The 15,623-nt window shown below is 43.1% G+C and overlaps 1 protein-coding gene across 7 annotated transcripts; it reads left to right on the top strand.

Moving 5' to 3' along the window:
• The first annotated feature begins 389 nt into the window (after window positions 1–389).
• wfs1b (Wolfram syndrome 1b (wolframin)) lies at window positions 390–15,326 on the top strand. Of its 7 annotated transcripts, XM_037540724.1 has the most exons (10): window positions 390–608; window positions 4,095–4,340; window positions 7,290–7,366; window positions 9,281–9,425; window positions 9,530–9,703; window positions 9,826–9,903; window positions 10,813–10,970; window positions 11,257–12,962; window positions 14,993–15,034; window positions 15,181–15,326. In XM_037540724.1, coding segments are annotated over exons 2-10 (2,625 nt in total). In that variant the 5' UTR covers window positions 390–608; window positions 4,095–4,096; the 3' UTR covers window positions 15,182–15,326. The 7 variants fall into 7 exon arrangements, 6 of the variants coding, with proteins under 6 accessions (XP_037396621.1, XP_037396620.1, XP_017571647.1 ...); XR_005130604.1 differs by having other exon boundaries at window positions 11,257–15,034; XM_037540723.1 differs by having other exon boundaries at window positions 14,993–15,326.
• The last annotated feature ends 297 nt before the right edge of the window (window positions 15,327–15,623 follow it).

The following is a 15,623-nucleotide window of genomic DNA, read 5'->3' as shown; positions in this document are numbered from 1 at the left end:
ACCTACACCATACCAATAGAGTCCTTGGGCAAGACTCCTAACACCACCTTGGCCTGCCTGTGTAAAATGATCGAATTGTAAGTCGCTCTGGATAAGAGCGTCAGGTAAATGTGAACAGGCCGTCAGGCTGGTGAAGACCTCGCTCACTTTCTATTATTTTTTATTCTAAGATTACATTACGATTATAATTGGTGAATGGAGGAACAGCAAGGCAAGGGTTTCACTGTACAGTGTAACTGCCTGTTCTGCTGTGCACATGACAATAAAATTGATATTTGAGAACTTTTATTTTGGCATTGGGTGAGCGCCCAAAGCGTCAGGAAGCCGGACACGGTGCGTCAGTTTTGTTGACCAATAGCACGAAGCCCTGTCGCGGTGGGCGGGTTTATTTAGAGAGGAACAGCTGGACGGGCCGCCGTGTGGGTCGCCTCACCTTTAGAGCTTTGGACCCTTGGACCCCTGGACCCTTGGACCCTGTGTCTGTGCTGATGCTTCAAAACACGCTCACGGACACAACAGCAGGTGGAGGATGACCACCTGAGTGACCCCGCCGGCGGGGCAGCTGAATTTGAGTGATTTCGCCGTGTGTTTCGCCTGAGGAGAGCCGGGTGAGTGACCCTAGCTCTGTGTACCTTTGTTAGCTGTTTATTAAAGCTTATAAGCGCTAAATGACCGATCCAGGCTGTATGGACACGAGGTCGCTGTCACTCGCTGCTGTGGGAAGAAAAGCTCGTATGTCGATTTTTTTTGTCGTTTTTCAGTTTTTGACATATTTTGAAAGTACCTGTTGCTCTTTATAATGTGTGTAAATTTCTTTAAGAAAGGACCAAAGCAACTGGCCCAAAATGACTTGGAAAAACGTCTGGTTCCGTTGACTTACATTAAAAGTAGAGTAGGTTTTTTCCTTCTCCTGTAAAGTTACTATTCTGGAGATACGAGGCTTTCTCCTGCCAGCAGCGCTGTGCTGAACTGCTGTTTTGTTCCACTTGTACTCCCACAGCTGCCCACCGAGCTAAAGCGTTCAATTTTTACAGTTTATTTGTCTCGAACGATAGTTAAAATAGGAAAAAGGAGAATTGAGGTCGTGCCAGCCTGACAGTGAAGTGCTGTGAAGTTGACAAGGTGCGTCACGTGGTCGCTGGGGGGGTTTGGGGGTGGTGGGGGTATCTGAAACAAGGTTGAGAGGACAACATGCAGTTATGCTCTGACACAGTGCCCAATGCTTCACCACACACAATCCCACCGTCACTGCGTGGCCTGGATTGTCATTGCTGTGCTTGGTGAGCGGTGCACACTTAAAAAGATGGTCCCTTAGTGAAGGGAATGGTTCTGTCTAGAACCGTGAGTTCTGTGTAACATTTAATGCTTAAAATTCTCTCTGCATGGTGAAATGGTTCTTCAGATTGACGTAGAACGTGTTCTGTATGGAGTCATTCTATAGAAATGTCCATTTTTGGGTCCCTAGTGTTCACAGGAATACATGATTATATTATTATTATATACGTTATTTTAACAGTTACACCTTCTTCAGCCTCAATTTAGCAGTAACAGTTCTAAAATCGGTTCTATAGGACTCCAGACAGCACAGAAGAGCTCGTGCCCACAGTCGTGTGTGAGGGCTGAGGCCATATTTTCAGGTGAAAACGTGTTTTTCTGCTAATTTAACTGCAATAATCTATACAAGACTATGGAATATATGATTTGTCCCCAGGAGGCGTGTCACTGGTGTTACTGCGCAACAAAATCTCATTTTTAAATAAAAGTCACACTGATGACGTCACTCGACTTCCTTTGACCTGTTGTCTGAGGATCTATGAAGAAAAGCTCGTGGTGAGTCCACTGTGTCTCTCAGTTCTCACTCAGCTCATGATCTCATATGAAGCTTTTAGCTGGCGTCACTGGTGTGACCGACTTTATTCTGAGGTACTTGTGAAAAAATAGCATAAAAATGGATTCAATTCCATATTTTAGTGGAAATTGCGTGATTGACATGTGGTTTGATGCTCTGTAGCAGTTATTTTGTAAAATGCATATTTCATTAAAAATGGTGTTTTTTTGTATAACACCAATGACCATCGGTAACCCCAGTGACTCTTATGGATAGATGGAAAAGTGGACATTTCTGTAGAATGACCCCTCTATATAGAACCTTTTTGAAAATGGTTCTATGCAGCACCAAAAAGGGTTGTTCTATTGTCACAAGCTTGACATCGTTATAATAGAAGAACCCTTTCTGGTGCTGTATAGAGCCAATTTTCCTACATAGAACCAGATACAGCACACTCTCCAGCAGTCTGAAGGACTATTTCACCATGCGGCGAGCGATATAAGCATGCGGTGGTTCTATATAGAACTCATGGTTCTAAATGGAACTGTTGACTTTGCTAAAGAACCCTTGAAGAACCCTTTAAGTGTGTATTGTAGGCCTTTGAAGCGCTTGGCCAGAGAAAAGAAAGTGTTTTCCACTGTTGCCAGAGGTGGGTAGTGCAGCCTAACCCCATAATCCAGTGAAAGTATTGTTATTTCAGGCAAATGAAGACTCAAGTAAAAGTAAAAGGATCTGAAAAACAACTTGAGTGGAAGTCCAAGCATAGCAGGTAAAAAAAACACTTATAACTTATAACTTATATATATAATCGCACCTTTCAGTCTTACTTAGATGCCCAATTAGATAGTTGTGCCACTCTGGAGCCCAGAGATTTTATAATCTTATAAGCAACAATAGTTAATAAGGGCTGTAATAAAAATTGCTCTCTTAAATTGTGACATTAAATTAAAAATATTCACAATTCAGCCTTCGGAGTCGTTCTCTGTTAAATAGTGTCGTGTTGTACTAATCAAAACTGAGCACTAATAAACCTGTAAAAAAGACCGAGAACTTTGGTACCTCACTCCTATATTTTAATTTTAGAGGGCATTTTTATGCGTCACTGCCACATTTCTATATGATATCAGGTGGAGAGTTTGTCCAAAAGGAAAGACCGTGTTTACTTTGGCAGTTCTCTATTCACAAAGTGTCATCATAGATGCATTATCCACACTGTGTTGCGATTTACAGGGATCCATCCATGGATATTGGGCCTAGTGTCGTCTAAAAGGCCTGAAGGATTTCTGAAATTTGCGTTGTCGTTGGCTGTTAATCCAGCCTAGAAGATCATCACTAATAGCTTTTTCTGAATTGCAGATATAGTTTTTAAAATCATAACAACTGTGGAAGCGTTATTCAAATGCACTAATGCAAAAGCACAGCATTTCAGTTATTAGTCATGCAACTGCATAAAAATTTTATGTTTTATCTTTTTTTTTTCTTCTTCTTTCAAATTTAGAAATACAGCTTGGCTCTTAATGTAGCTGAACTGGGCTATAGGAATGTTTTAGCCAGGTGGAGTGCAAAATGTGTGTACAGGAGATGTAGGCCAAATGAAAAAGAAACTGAATAAGACATGTAGTACTGTGCCCAAGTCAGGAATCAAGGCCCTTCATTTATATAATTTCCAGTTAAAATTGCCATAAAAGCAAATTATAAAATGTAACGTAAATGTAAAAAATGTCTGGCTCCTTTGACTTGCAATAAAAGTAAATAGTTTTTTTTTTTTCTTCTCCTGTAAAGTTACCCTTTATGTGCCCACCCTTTGCAGCTATAACAGCTTCAACTCTTCTGGGAAGGCTTTCCACAAGGGTTAGGAGTGTGTTTATGGGAATTTTTGACCGTTCTTCCAGAAGCTTATTTGTGAGGTCAGACACTGATGTTGGACGAGAAGGCCTGGCTCACAGTCTCCGCTCTAATTCATCCCAAAGGTGTTCTGTGGTTGAGGTCAGGACTCTGTGCTGGCCACTCAAGTTCTTCCACACCAAACTGGCTCATCCATGTCTTTATGGATGGGGGGGGGCATTATAATTATTTGGCTTCTGTGTAATTTTCTGTTAAATGTCAGCTGAGAAGTGAGTGCCTCTGCAGGTTAAATAAATGAAGTGGTCTCTGACTGTAGTACAGTACTGTATGTAGTTTTCAGTAATGAGGAAACCCCACAGACGTGTTGTGTGCTGTACATTACAGGTGAACTTCTTACATCTATGTATCTTTTTTCTTTTAGAGATGGATCCAGCTGTGGGACCCCCACCCCCTGCTTCCCCCTCTGTAGCGTCTCTTGTGTCTGCACACGCCCCTCCTTCAGTGTCCACCTCCTCAACCCCTGATTCGTCCACTCGAGTGTCTCTGCCCCCTCGTCCTGCCCTGCAGAGAGGGCGCTCTCAGCTTAACGCAGCCAGGGATGTTACTATGGCGACTGAAAACCTGCCATCTGCTGGACGTCCTCCACAGGCAGCTTCATCTCCTGCAGGTATAGATGCACCTGTCAGGCACACATCAGTGCAGATCACACTGACCTTCCAGCAGACCGATGCTCTCAGCTGTGCTGCTTCTATGTGCATCTCAAGATGGGGATGAACGAATTTGCCAAAATATCTACATCTATATAAATATCTATAATATCCGATTCGTCAGAATTCATCTGAAAGACGTTCACAGGCTCCGTGTGACTAGGTTAAATGTCCCTACCTAAACCTCGCAACGTATCACCATTCACACTTAAACAAGATGGTTCTTCAGGAAATGGTTCCGTATAGAACCATGAGTAATCAGAGAACCCTTTGCATGATTAAATGCTTCTTTGCATTGTGATCTGGTTCTTCAGATTGATCGAGAATGTGTTGTAGATGGTTCTATATAGCACTAAAAAGGGTTTTTATATTGTTACAGGCTTGACATCGTAATGATAGTGGAACCCTTTTCAAAAAGGTTCTATATAGAACCATATACAGCACATTCTTCATCATTTAAAGAACTCTTTCACAATGCAACAACCCATATATTTTGGTTTTGTCATGTGAATTTACAATGAATTTACCCAAGTCATAAGGCAAATTATCCAGTAACTGCATGAAATGGATGTAAATTTATTTATTTTTTGTAACAGAACATGTTTTATGATCTCCACATATCACTACATGCTTACAATTTACTGCTGAAAGCCAAAAATCTCCGACGCTCTGTGTGTTATTTTATTAAAGTAATGTTTCCAGAGCAGATCACTGAAGAGACGCCGTCTGTTTATAGTTTAGAGCCCAGATTTGGGGAAAAACGGGTCGACTTTCAGTAGAAAAACAAACTGAGTTCAGCTTCTTTTATTATAAGGGTTTAAAATGACATCACCGTCTATTAGACTGGAGAGAAGAGCTACAGCCTCACACGACGCCCAGCTTCTGAATGGAGCTTATGAAATATGAAAGTTATGAAGAACATGAAGTGCGTTTTGGAACCACCGGTGGTCTCGAGGAGTTGAAAAGGTTAATCAGCCAACGGGCTCTTTGACTGTTCATGGTCATATATAGAATTGTGTGTTTTTTTTCTTAAACACCTTTTATTAAGAGTGTTGTTGATAATAGACTGTAAAACTATACTGAAAATTGTGGCTCTTGTGATTTTAAAATTGCGATTTCGATGAAAAATGATTCGTCTTTCAGGCCTCAAGACAGCAAACCTGGTTTAAAAAGTAAAATGCTGTAATTTGAATGAAAAGCTTTGTCCTTAAAGGAAAGTTTACATGAATTCTTTCAGCAAACTCCTTTGACCAATCACTGCAAGTGTGGTCATGCAAGCAAGTGCACATGCAAAGGGGACATTTAAATCAGGAATGTGATCCTCATGTCGTTCTCTCTCTCTCTCTCTCTCTCTCTCTCTCTCTCTCACGCACCCACGCAAATACATTATATTGCCAAACGTATTCACTGACCCATCCTTGAGTTCAGGTGTTCCAATCACTTCCATGGCCACAGGTGTATAAAGCCGAGCCCCTAGGCCTGCAGACTGCTTCTACAGACATTAGTGAAAGAATGGGTCGCTCTCAGGAACTCGGTGAGTTCCAGCGTGGTGCCGTGATCGGATGCCAACTGTGCAACAAGTCCAGTCGTGAAATTCTCACTACTAAATATTCCACAGTCCACTGTCAGTGGGATTATAACAAAGTGGAAGCGATTGGGAACGACAGCAACTCAGCCACGAAGTGGTCGTCCACGTAAAATGACAAAGCGGGGTCAAAGGAAAGGAACTCTTAAAGCTTCAGCACCAAGAGATTTTGGACAATTTCATGCTCCCAACTTTGTGGGAACAGTTTGGGGACGATCCCTTCCTGTTCCAACATGACTGCGCACCAGTGCACAAAGCAGGTCCATAAAGACGTGGATGAGCCAGTTTGGTGTGGAAGAACTTGACTGGCCTGCACAGAGTCCTGACCTCAACACCATAGAACACTTTTGGGATGAATTAGAGTGGAGACTGTGAGCCAGGCCTTCTCGTCCAACATCAGTGTCTGACCTCAATGCGCTTCTGGAAGAAAAGTCTGTAATCCTCTGGAAGCATCATGACGTGCAGGAATGAGAATTAAATGTGAATTCCACAGATTTGTCAAACCTTCTGCATAATTCAGTTGTTAGGACGCAAGATATCTACCGATTTGAAGTTGTTCACAGCAGTGGTGATAGGAATTGGATATCCAAAGCATTCATATGCTTCATTAAAGAAAGCTATTACATGAAAGGGTGAGGTACATGCGGTGCATCACAAAAAAGGGATCAAAAAGGGAACTTTTCAGATGTAGCGTTGTTTCAGCATCAACATTACACATAGAAACTCATGAAGGTTCACAGATCATTTCGGAAAGCAAATAAAATGGCCATAATTGCGAAGTAGATCTGGTGACGCCCGGGTTTCTGTCACTACCACTGTAAAGAGCTTGGAGTCTGTATGTTTCTCTACAGTGAATCATTTCACATCAAACCCTGAATGACTGTTTACATCTCGATTGAATTATGGAGAAATCGAAAAATGGGCCGAATTCCCCTTTAAGGCTAATCTTAAACCCCTTAAACTCACATTTTAGTGCCTCACTCTCATAACTAAAACATTTACATTTCAACGATATATAGTAGTAATACAGTATAGTAGTTACTGTATAGTTCTTGGTAATTAATGAATAGGACGTTAATAATAATTGTAAAGATTAAGAATGTTGAAATAATTAAGATGATCAGTTTTTGACATGTCTTATTAATTTTCCTCTGTACAGAATTTGTCAGACGTCAGAGATCTGACATTTATGGTTGTCGTGGCGATGGAAAGGTGATGTGTTTGACAAGAAATGCCATTAACAGCTCCATAAAAAGCACAAGCGTGGTGTGACAATGTCCAGTGTGTCAGTGAACCTAACTGTGTTCTCCCTCTAATCTCCTAGGGGACATTCCAGAGGGGCTGAACTTAGAGGAACTTATGCAGAGAGCTAAGAATGGAGACTCCAAAGCCCAGACAGAGGTCAGAAAACCACACATGCGCACATGGACGTCCACATATTTATATGCCTGATGCAACAGCTGAGCTGTACAGGACACAGAAGAGCAGCGTCCCTTTAAATGTCGTAATTTTCCGACCACGTCTGCGTTTCCCACGTGTTAAGCCTCTACTGCACGCATTATGAGAGCATTTAAAAACGTATTCACCTTCACTTCTCTTGCATAAAATTATTAATTAATTTATTGCCTTGAGGCAACATTGTATGACAATGGGAAGAAATGAATTGGAGCCGTGTTCCCTGAAGTGGTGCGACCTGGTTTCTGTTCCACTGTTGCACAACGTTGCTTCTAGGCAACAAACTTATTTCTGTAAATTCAACAAAAAAGAGGTTTAAATGCGCCCACTTAGAGACGTTATGACCAAGTACATCCTTTTTATTGACTTTAAACTCCTCCATTTATTGTTAACCCTATTGTTGTCTTTAACCATTTATTCTCCAGGGTATATTTTGGTTTGTCCATCCAAATTTACATGACCAAACCGTAAGGCAAATTATTCAGTAACTGAATAATTTGCCTTATATTTATCATTTTTTTTTTAAAAGCTCCCCTCAAATTAACAGAACATGTGTTTTATGATCTGATCTATTATTTTCTAAAAGTAACATTTCCAGAGCAGATCACTGAAGAGACGCCGTCTGTTTATAGTTTGTAGCCCAGATTTGGGGAAAAACGGGTCGACTTTCAGCAGAAAAACAAACAAAGTTCAGCTTCTTTTATTATAAGGGTTTAAAATGGCATCACCGTCTATTAGACTGGAGAGAAGAGCTACAGCCTCACACGACGCCCAGCTTCTGAATGGAGCTTATGAAATATGAAAGTCATGAAGAACATGATGAAGTGTGTTTTGGAGCCACCGGTGGTCTCGAGGAGTTGAAAAGGTTACATATGTACAACGTTATTGTAAAGTGAGGAAAATGAGTTCGTTGCCCTGAGGCAACATTGCGCATTAGAGGTTTAGAGTTTATCCAAAAAGCTATAAATAATGGTCATTTAGGCCATTTTTTCAAATGTACAATCAAAAATAAGAAAAATGAAATTATTTTGAATTTCTATCCTTATTAGCCCATTTCACCCTGAGATGCACTACAGCCCCCAGCATGCACTGCAACATAGTGTGCGTTCTGACCCCCAACAACAGTCTATGGGCCAGCAGTAACACGAAAAGAAAAGATGCCTGGTGTCTAGGTCAAGCAAATCGGCAGTTTAAAAAAAAATATACCTGAAACAATTTACTTTTAATTAGAATTCTTTTTGAGTAAGTATTTAACTCCTACATTCAGAAGCTGGGCGTCGTGTGAGGCTGTAGCTCTTCTCTCCAGTCTAATAGACGGTGATGCCATTTTAAACCCTTATAATAAAAGAAGCTGAACTCAGTTTGTTTTTCTACTGAAAGTCGACCCGTTTTTCCCCAAATCTGGGCTCTAAACTATAAACAGACGGCGTCTCTTCAGTGATCTGCTCTGGAAACATCACTTTAATAAAATAACACAAAGAGCGTCTGAGATTTTTGGCTTTCGGCAGTAAATTGTAAGCATGTAGTGATATGTGGAGATCATAAAACACGTTCTGTTCATTTGAAGGGAGCTTTTACAAAAAATAAATAAATAAAAAGTCACATTTATTTCATGCAGTTACTGAATAATTTGCCTTACGATTTGGTCACGATAAATTCAGATGGAAAAACCGAAACGTACCTTGGAGAATAAGAGGTTACAAAGCGTTAAGTAAACATTAAATTAAAGCACAGCTGGTCCACAGATTTGCTGAAATTTTTTAATATGGTCCTTTGAGTGGTATCGTTTGACACCCCTGCCCTAGAGGCAGGTGCTGTTACCAGTATAAGAACATGTACGAACTGAACCTTTTGTTGCAGATTGGCAGGCATTACCTACGACTGTCTGAGCTGGAGGATGAAGAAGTGAACAGCGTCACTGCCGTAACGTGGCTTCTGCAAGCAGCAAAAAATGGCCGCAGGGATGCTGTGAAACTGCTGCAGTGGTGCCTACATCAACGAAAAGGTAGGAAAAATACACAATTCTTATGAACTCCTTTGAATGGGGCTCAGAGTTGATGAGAACTGACTGTGGGCAGCCAAATCTATTGGTGTGTGTTTGCGTGGCAGGCATCACGGCGGAGAACAGGGAGGATGTGCGCACCCTGGCATCTGAGTCACGTTTTGAGCGCAGTGTTAGAAAAGCAGCTCTGTGCATGTACTGGAAACTCAATCCAGAAAGGAAGAGAACGGTGACCGCTTCAGAACTACTGGAAAACATAAGCCAGGTCAACACGGAAACAGGTAGCGATCTTGTACTACAGTGTAGGAATATTATGTCATCCGTAGATCTGTTTGAGTGGATGTACTGCTTCTGTCCTGCTAAATCTGCCCTTGACTGTGTAATATCCCTTCTGCTCCTCTAGATGGTGCCTGTAACAACCTACTTTCAAGCTCTACTCTGAAACAGAGGAAGGTCTTGGAGAGCCTTGTCTCAAGTGATGGTGAGAAAGATAGCTACACCAATCAATCATAACATTCTGACCACCTCCTTGTTTCTACGCTCACTGTCCACTTTATCAGCTCCACTTACTGTATAGCTGCACTCTGTAGTTCTACAGTTACAGACTGTAGTCCATCTGTTTCTCTGATACTCTGTTACCCTGTTCTTCAGTGAGCAGGACCCCCATGGACCCTCACAGAGCAGGTACTATTTGGGTGGTGGATCATTCTCAGCGCTGCAGTAACACTGATGTGGTGGTGGTGGTGGCGTATTAGTGTTTGTTGTGCTGGTACGAGTGGATCAGACACAGCAGTGCTGCTTGAGTTTGTCCACTGACTGTCCACTCTATTAGACACTCCTACCTTGTTGGTGCACCTTGTAGGTGTAAAGTCAGAGCTCATCTGCTGCTGCACAGTTTGTGTTGGTCGTCCTCTAGTCCTTCATCAGTGGTCACAGGACGCTGTCGGCTGGATATTTTTGGTTGGTGGACTATTCTCAGTCCAGCAGTGACACTGAGGTGTTTAAAAACTCCAGCAGCACTGCTGTGTCTGATCCACTCAGACCAGCACAACACACACTAACACCACCACTACCACATCAGTGTTACTGCAGTGCTGAGAATGATCCACCACCCAAATAGTACCTGCTCTGTGAGGGTCCATGGGGGTCCTGACCACTGAAGAACAGGGTAAGTATCAGAGAAACAGATGGACTACAGTCTGTAACTGTAGAACTACAAAGTGCAGCTATACAGTAAGAGGAGCTGATAAAGTGGACAATGAGCGTACAAACAAGATGGTGGTCATAATGCTGTGCCTGATCAGTGTATGTGGGCATTTTTGGACGGCTGAAGTGTAAAGGCTAAAAAATTGTTGTTGGTTTTTTTTTTTTTGTATTTATGTCCATGTAGGAACTCACTATGTAGGTGTAGAAGAGTTTGTTGAAAACACTAAGCGGTATGCCCAAGGCATCTCGCCAACACCAGCTCTTGACTCAGCTGCTGTTGATGATGATGATGATGACGAAGAGCCTGTGAAGAACCCTGATGAGCTGCCTCTGCATCAGAAGGTACTAGCTAGAGGATGAAAAACAGTTTGAGCCTGTGTTTTACCCTTTGGGTCAGTGTTTCTCAGGCCATTCCCCGAGGCCCACTTGACAGTCCCAAGAACAAAGCAATCATGAACTGAATACCTGGCACTGTATCAAGGACTGAACAACTGCAGGGTTGAGAAATATTGCTTTAGATATAAACAGTGGTCGTCAGATTGAAAGTGTCTAACATTCACAATTTTATTCATGTAGATCTACAATGATTCTCACACCCTGTATCTTATGTTTCTTTATGTCCTCGTAGATACTGAAGTTTCCCCTCCACGCAGTGACCGAGGTAAAGGAAGTGTTAATTGACTGGGCCTCTCGTGCTGGAATGCAGTGGATCAGCGCCCTCATCCCCACTCACCATGTCAACACCCTCATTTTCTTCTTCATCATCTCCAACTTGACTCTGGACTTCTTCCTTCTCGTCATTCCCCTCATTATCTTCTACCTCTCCTTCCTCTCGATGGTCATCTGCACGCTGAGGGTCTTCCAGAACAGCAAGGCCTGGGAGAACTTTGAAACACTGACTGCCATGCTGGCTCATTTTGAACCGGGCTTGGACCGGGAGCAAGCCGAATCGAACTTCACGTGGACCCATCTGGAACCTCACCTCTATTTTCTGGTTTCCACACTTTTCCTCATACTCTCGCTTCCTGTGGCAGATAAGTCCTGGCTACCATGCTCGGAGCTAGCCACAGTGGCGGTCTTCTTCACCGTGAGCAGCTACCTGAGCTTGCGTCCGGTGGCACAGCAACATGCCAGACTTGCTTTTCTCACACAAGTCACCTCTGCCATTTGCTCCTGTGCTAATGAGCTGGTGGGGGGCTGGGTGTTCTGGCTGGTGGGAGGGTCATGGTTCAAGGTGCCAATTTGTGACTTGTTGGTGCTGCATGTGGGTCTGCCTTGTATTCTGTACCTTTACATGCTGTACTTGTGTGGACGTATGGGCAGTGCCCAGGGGTTTCATGGGACCTACAGCATGCTGCTGCCTTACCTACTTTGCTTCACATGGTGCGAACTGTCTGTTACCCTTCTGCACGAGTCCACCGTGCTGGGACTCCTGCGCACTGCCGTAGGCTACTTTCTCTTCTTCTTTGCCCTGCCTGTGCTTTCTCTGGCCCTGGCAGCTGTGCTGCTGGTGCAGCTGATGCAGTGGTTCCTTGCATTGGAACTGGCCAAGATGGCAGTGACTGTGTGTGTGTGCGTGCTGCCTGTTTTGCTTCGGTGGTGGACTCGTTTCAGCGTGTCTCCTCTTGCAGTGATCAGATCCCTACGGCACAGCAGCATCGTCAAGTTGATCCTGGTGTGGATCTCGGCCCTGCTGCTCTTCAGCTGGTTCTATGTTTACCGCTCAGAAGGCATGAAAGTGTACAACTCCACCCTGACCTGGCAGCAGTACAGCGAGATCTGTGGCCCTCGTGCATGGAGGGAGCGCAACATGGCACATACGCAGATCCTCTGCAGTCATCTTGAGGGACACCGTGTCACCTGGGAGGGCCGTTTCAAGTATGTCCGTGTGACGGAAATGGAAAATGGAGCGCAAGCGGTTGTCAACCTCCTGCCCGGCGTTATAGCGGACTGGGTCCGCTGTCTTTATGGTGAGGAGTATCCAGCCTGTGACACTGCTCAGCTAGGGCCCACTGAACCACTCTGCCAAATAAAGGCGCTCGCAAATCACAGGTGCCATGTGAAACGTTTTGACCGTTACAAGTTCGAAGTGACCATGGGTATGCCACATGGGGAGAAGAAGGGGAAAGGAACGCAAGACACTGACGATGCAACCAAAGACATAGTGCTACGGGCAAGTAACGAGTTCCGTAGCGTGCTGTTGGCACTCAGCTCAGGCAGTGTCGTGGAGTTCAGCACTGTTCTGGAAGGCAGATTGGGCAGCAAGTGGCCAGTGTTTGAGCTGAAGGCTCTTCACTGTAGAACTTGTACCTCTCCTTTGGTGCCAACACAACGGCAAGTCAAGATAGAGCAGGACTGGAGGGTTAATGCCCGCAGTGCCTTTGTCTTTGCCTTTAACTTCCTCTTCCATCCCCTACTCACTGCTGAAGTAGATGTTGCTGTGGCTACAGAAGTGGCCGTCTAAGCTTGGACATTTGTTTTTATTTTGGTAACCGGAAATACAAAAGAGCAAGTGTGGCCTAAGGACTGACATACCACACATTGTCAAAGTTCTCCTGTCCAAACCGTCTGTTAATGATAACTACTTAGCAGTGAATTTATCCAGAATACCTATCCAGGTGACCTACAGTTCTCTTGGCGAGGAGGTCTAGTGAGAAAATGATGGGCCATCTCGATAAAACTGACCAGGTGTATCTTAAAGATAATCCCAAAGGCAAAATTCTTTTAGGATGATGTTGCCGTCTGATGAATTAAATGAAGATGCTTCAGGTCATTTGGCCAGGAGCCTAAGTGATAGTCAGGCTGCAGGGACTGGATACTCTTTATGGGCTGATTTTCCTGGCCTGGACTAAAAGTTTTCAGTGGACAAAAACACTATTGACAGAAGTACTTTAAGTTCAAGACAGCATGGTACGAGTTTGGCCTTGGTTCTACCTATGAATGTGAATTAGTGAGTGGGAGAAACGGGAAAACCTTCAGTAGTTGCTGCAAAAACCAAACAGCCAGAGATATATAGACTATAAGCCCTCGACTGTATCAGTTAGGGGGCTTTTCCCCGGTTAGAGGACAAGAACCAAGAATAGCATTTACACAAAATGTGCATTTGGACGCGTGTGTGCTTGCAGCAGTTTGTGCTTTTCACCAAAGATTTCACTTTTCAGAGAACACTGGGGAACATGAGAACGTCATAAAAGTGAAGACAACCAAATGAAGGATTAGCATGTAGTCAGTTGTTTTTATTAACAATATAGTGTCTTATTTGGCGATTTCATGATTAATTTCCTTTGAAGACAGTGGTGTGGATATCTAAAAAAAATATTACTACTGTCTTAGATAAGTAGAAATGTGTGAAATGTATATCTGAGGTTTTTTTTGTAAATATGTTAGATATATTTTAAAGAAACAAATGGGCCTTTTAGAGTATTATACAGGGAGATTCACTTGAAAGAGGCCCCGAATATTCTGTAATAACTCTCTCTAGGACAAAGCAATCTGAATGAAGCAACATGCAGCGAGCTCCTCAGCATATGGAGCTCCAAACAAGCTGGGACGCCCCTGCATCGGAGTGATGAGGTAGGCGCTGGACAGCTGTCGCAACGTTTAACCTCCATTTGCAGGTTCCGGGTGTATACCCACATACCCCTTCATATGTCTGGCAGCAAACGGAGATCATTTCCAGCATCGCATGTAATGCAGTCAGTTACACGTACATCACTGTATGTAGTGTATTTTTTAGGTTCAGGGTGCTTCATCCTAACGGGAGTGGCAGCAGAATATTCGGGGCCTATTTCAAGTGAATCTCCCTGTAGAAGACCAAGTGCATCTTTTTTTCTGTGTGCGTAAAATCAACACTGTACATCGGGGTGGGAAAAACTTAAACTTGGCGACAGAGTACAATCGCTTATTTTATTTTGGAAGTTTTGAACTTGCGTGTTATCAAAATTAAATTCTTGGACTCAGTTACATTTCCAAGGAAACATGCCTTTCACTCCTTGCATTGTTCTTTAGACCTTCAAGGCCTTGAGATTTTATTTTTTCTTCTTAGCAGTCAGTTCAGTTCCTACACATTCATTACTTTTTTATTAAACATGTGACCAAATTCACATGTATGTAAAATGAAATTGCCTGCAAGTATGTGAATTTGCCTTTGTGCAAAGAACATTAGACACTGTATCACACATCAGTGCATCACATATCTCCAAACAATACATCCTGACATTTTGACTCCATGGTTCCACTTTCGATGAAGATTTTGATGCAATACTTTCATATAACTATTGTTTTTCTGCCTTTTTTCCACCCCTGCTAGAACATTCTCCTATAGTTTGTAAAGCCAACAGTAACAGTTGTTATTACATCAGCAGATTTATGGAGCGTAGACCAAGTGAATCGAAGTACTGTGCATGGTGAGTCAATGTCTTTATTGAAAACTTCAACATTTGCACTTGAAATCAGTCTCTGGTTGTAGGTTGTTTATGAAAGCAACCACCATCGATCTGGCTGATGACCATCACTGCATAATGTAACACATTCGATAATCTACTGTTTTTAGACAGACGGAGATACGCCACCCTCCCACACAAACAAAGGCAGTCTGCTCACCTTCCTCCTGAGCTGGTCTCTGCTCCTATGATTGCAGTGTACGACTGTTCACTACTGTGATGTTGCACTACAAGGAATAAACCATAATTTAGTCGACTCGTCTCACGTTTCTTGCACAACAGTACAGACATACACCGATCAGGCATAACATCATGACCACCTCCTTGTTTCTACGCTCACTGTCCACTTTATCAGCTCCACTTACTGTATAGCTGCACTTTGTAGTTCTACAGTTACAGACTGTAGTCCATCTGTTTCTCTGATTCTCTGTTACCCTGTTCTTCAGTGGTCAGAGGCGGTAGCTCATCTGCTGCTCTACAGGTTGTGTTGGTCGTCCTCTAGTCCTTCATCAGTGCTCACAGGACGCTGTTGGCTGGATATTTTTGGTTAGTG

Source organism: Pygocentrus nattereri, chromosome 8, assembly GCF_015220715.1.
Source record: "Pygocentrus nattereri isolate fPygNat1 chromosome 8, fPygNat1.pri, whole genome shotgun sequence".
NCBI classification, from domain to species: Eukaryota; Metazoa; Chordata; class Actinopteri; order Characiformes; family Serrasalmidae; genus Pygocentrus; species Pygocentrus nattereri.
Note: the sequence above shows the minus strand (reverse complement) of the source record. Positions and strands in the feature narration are given on the sequence as shown.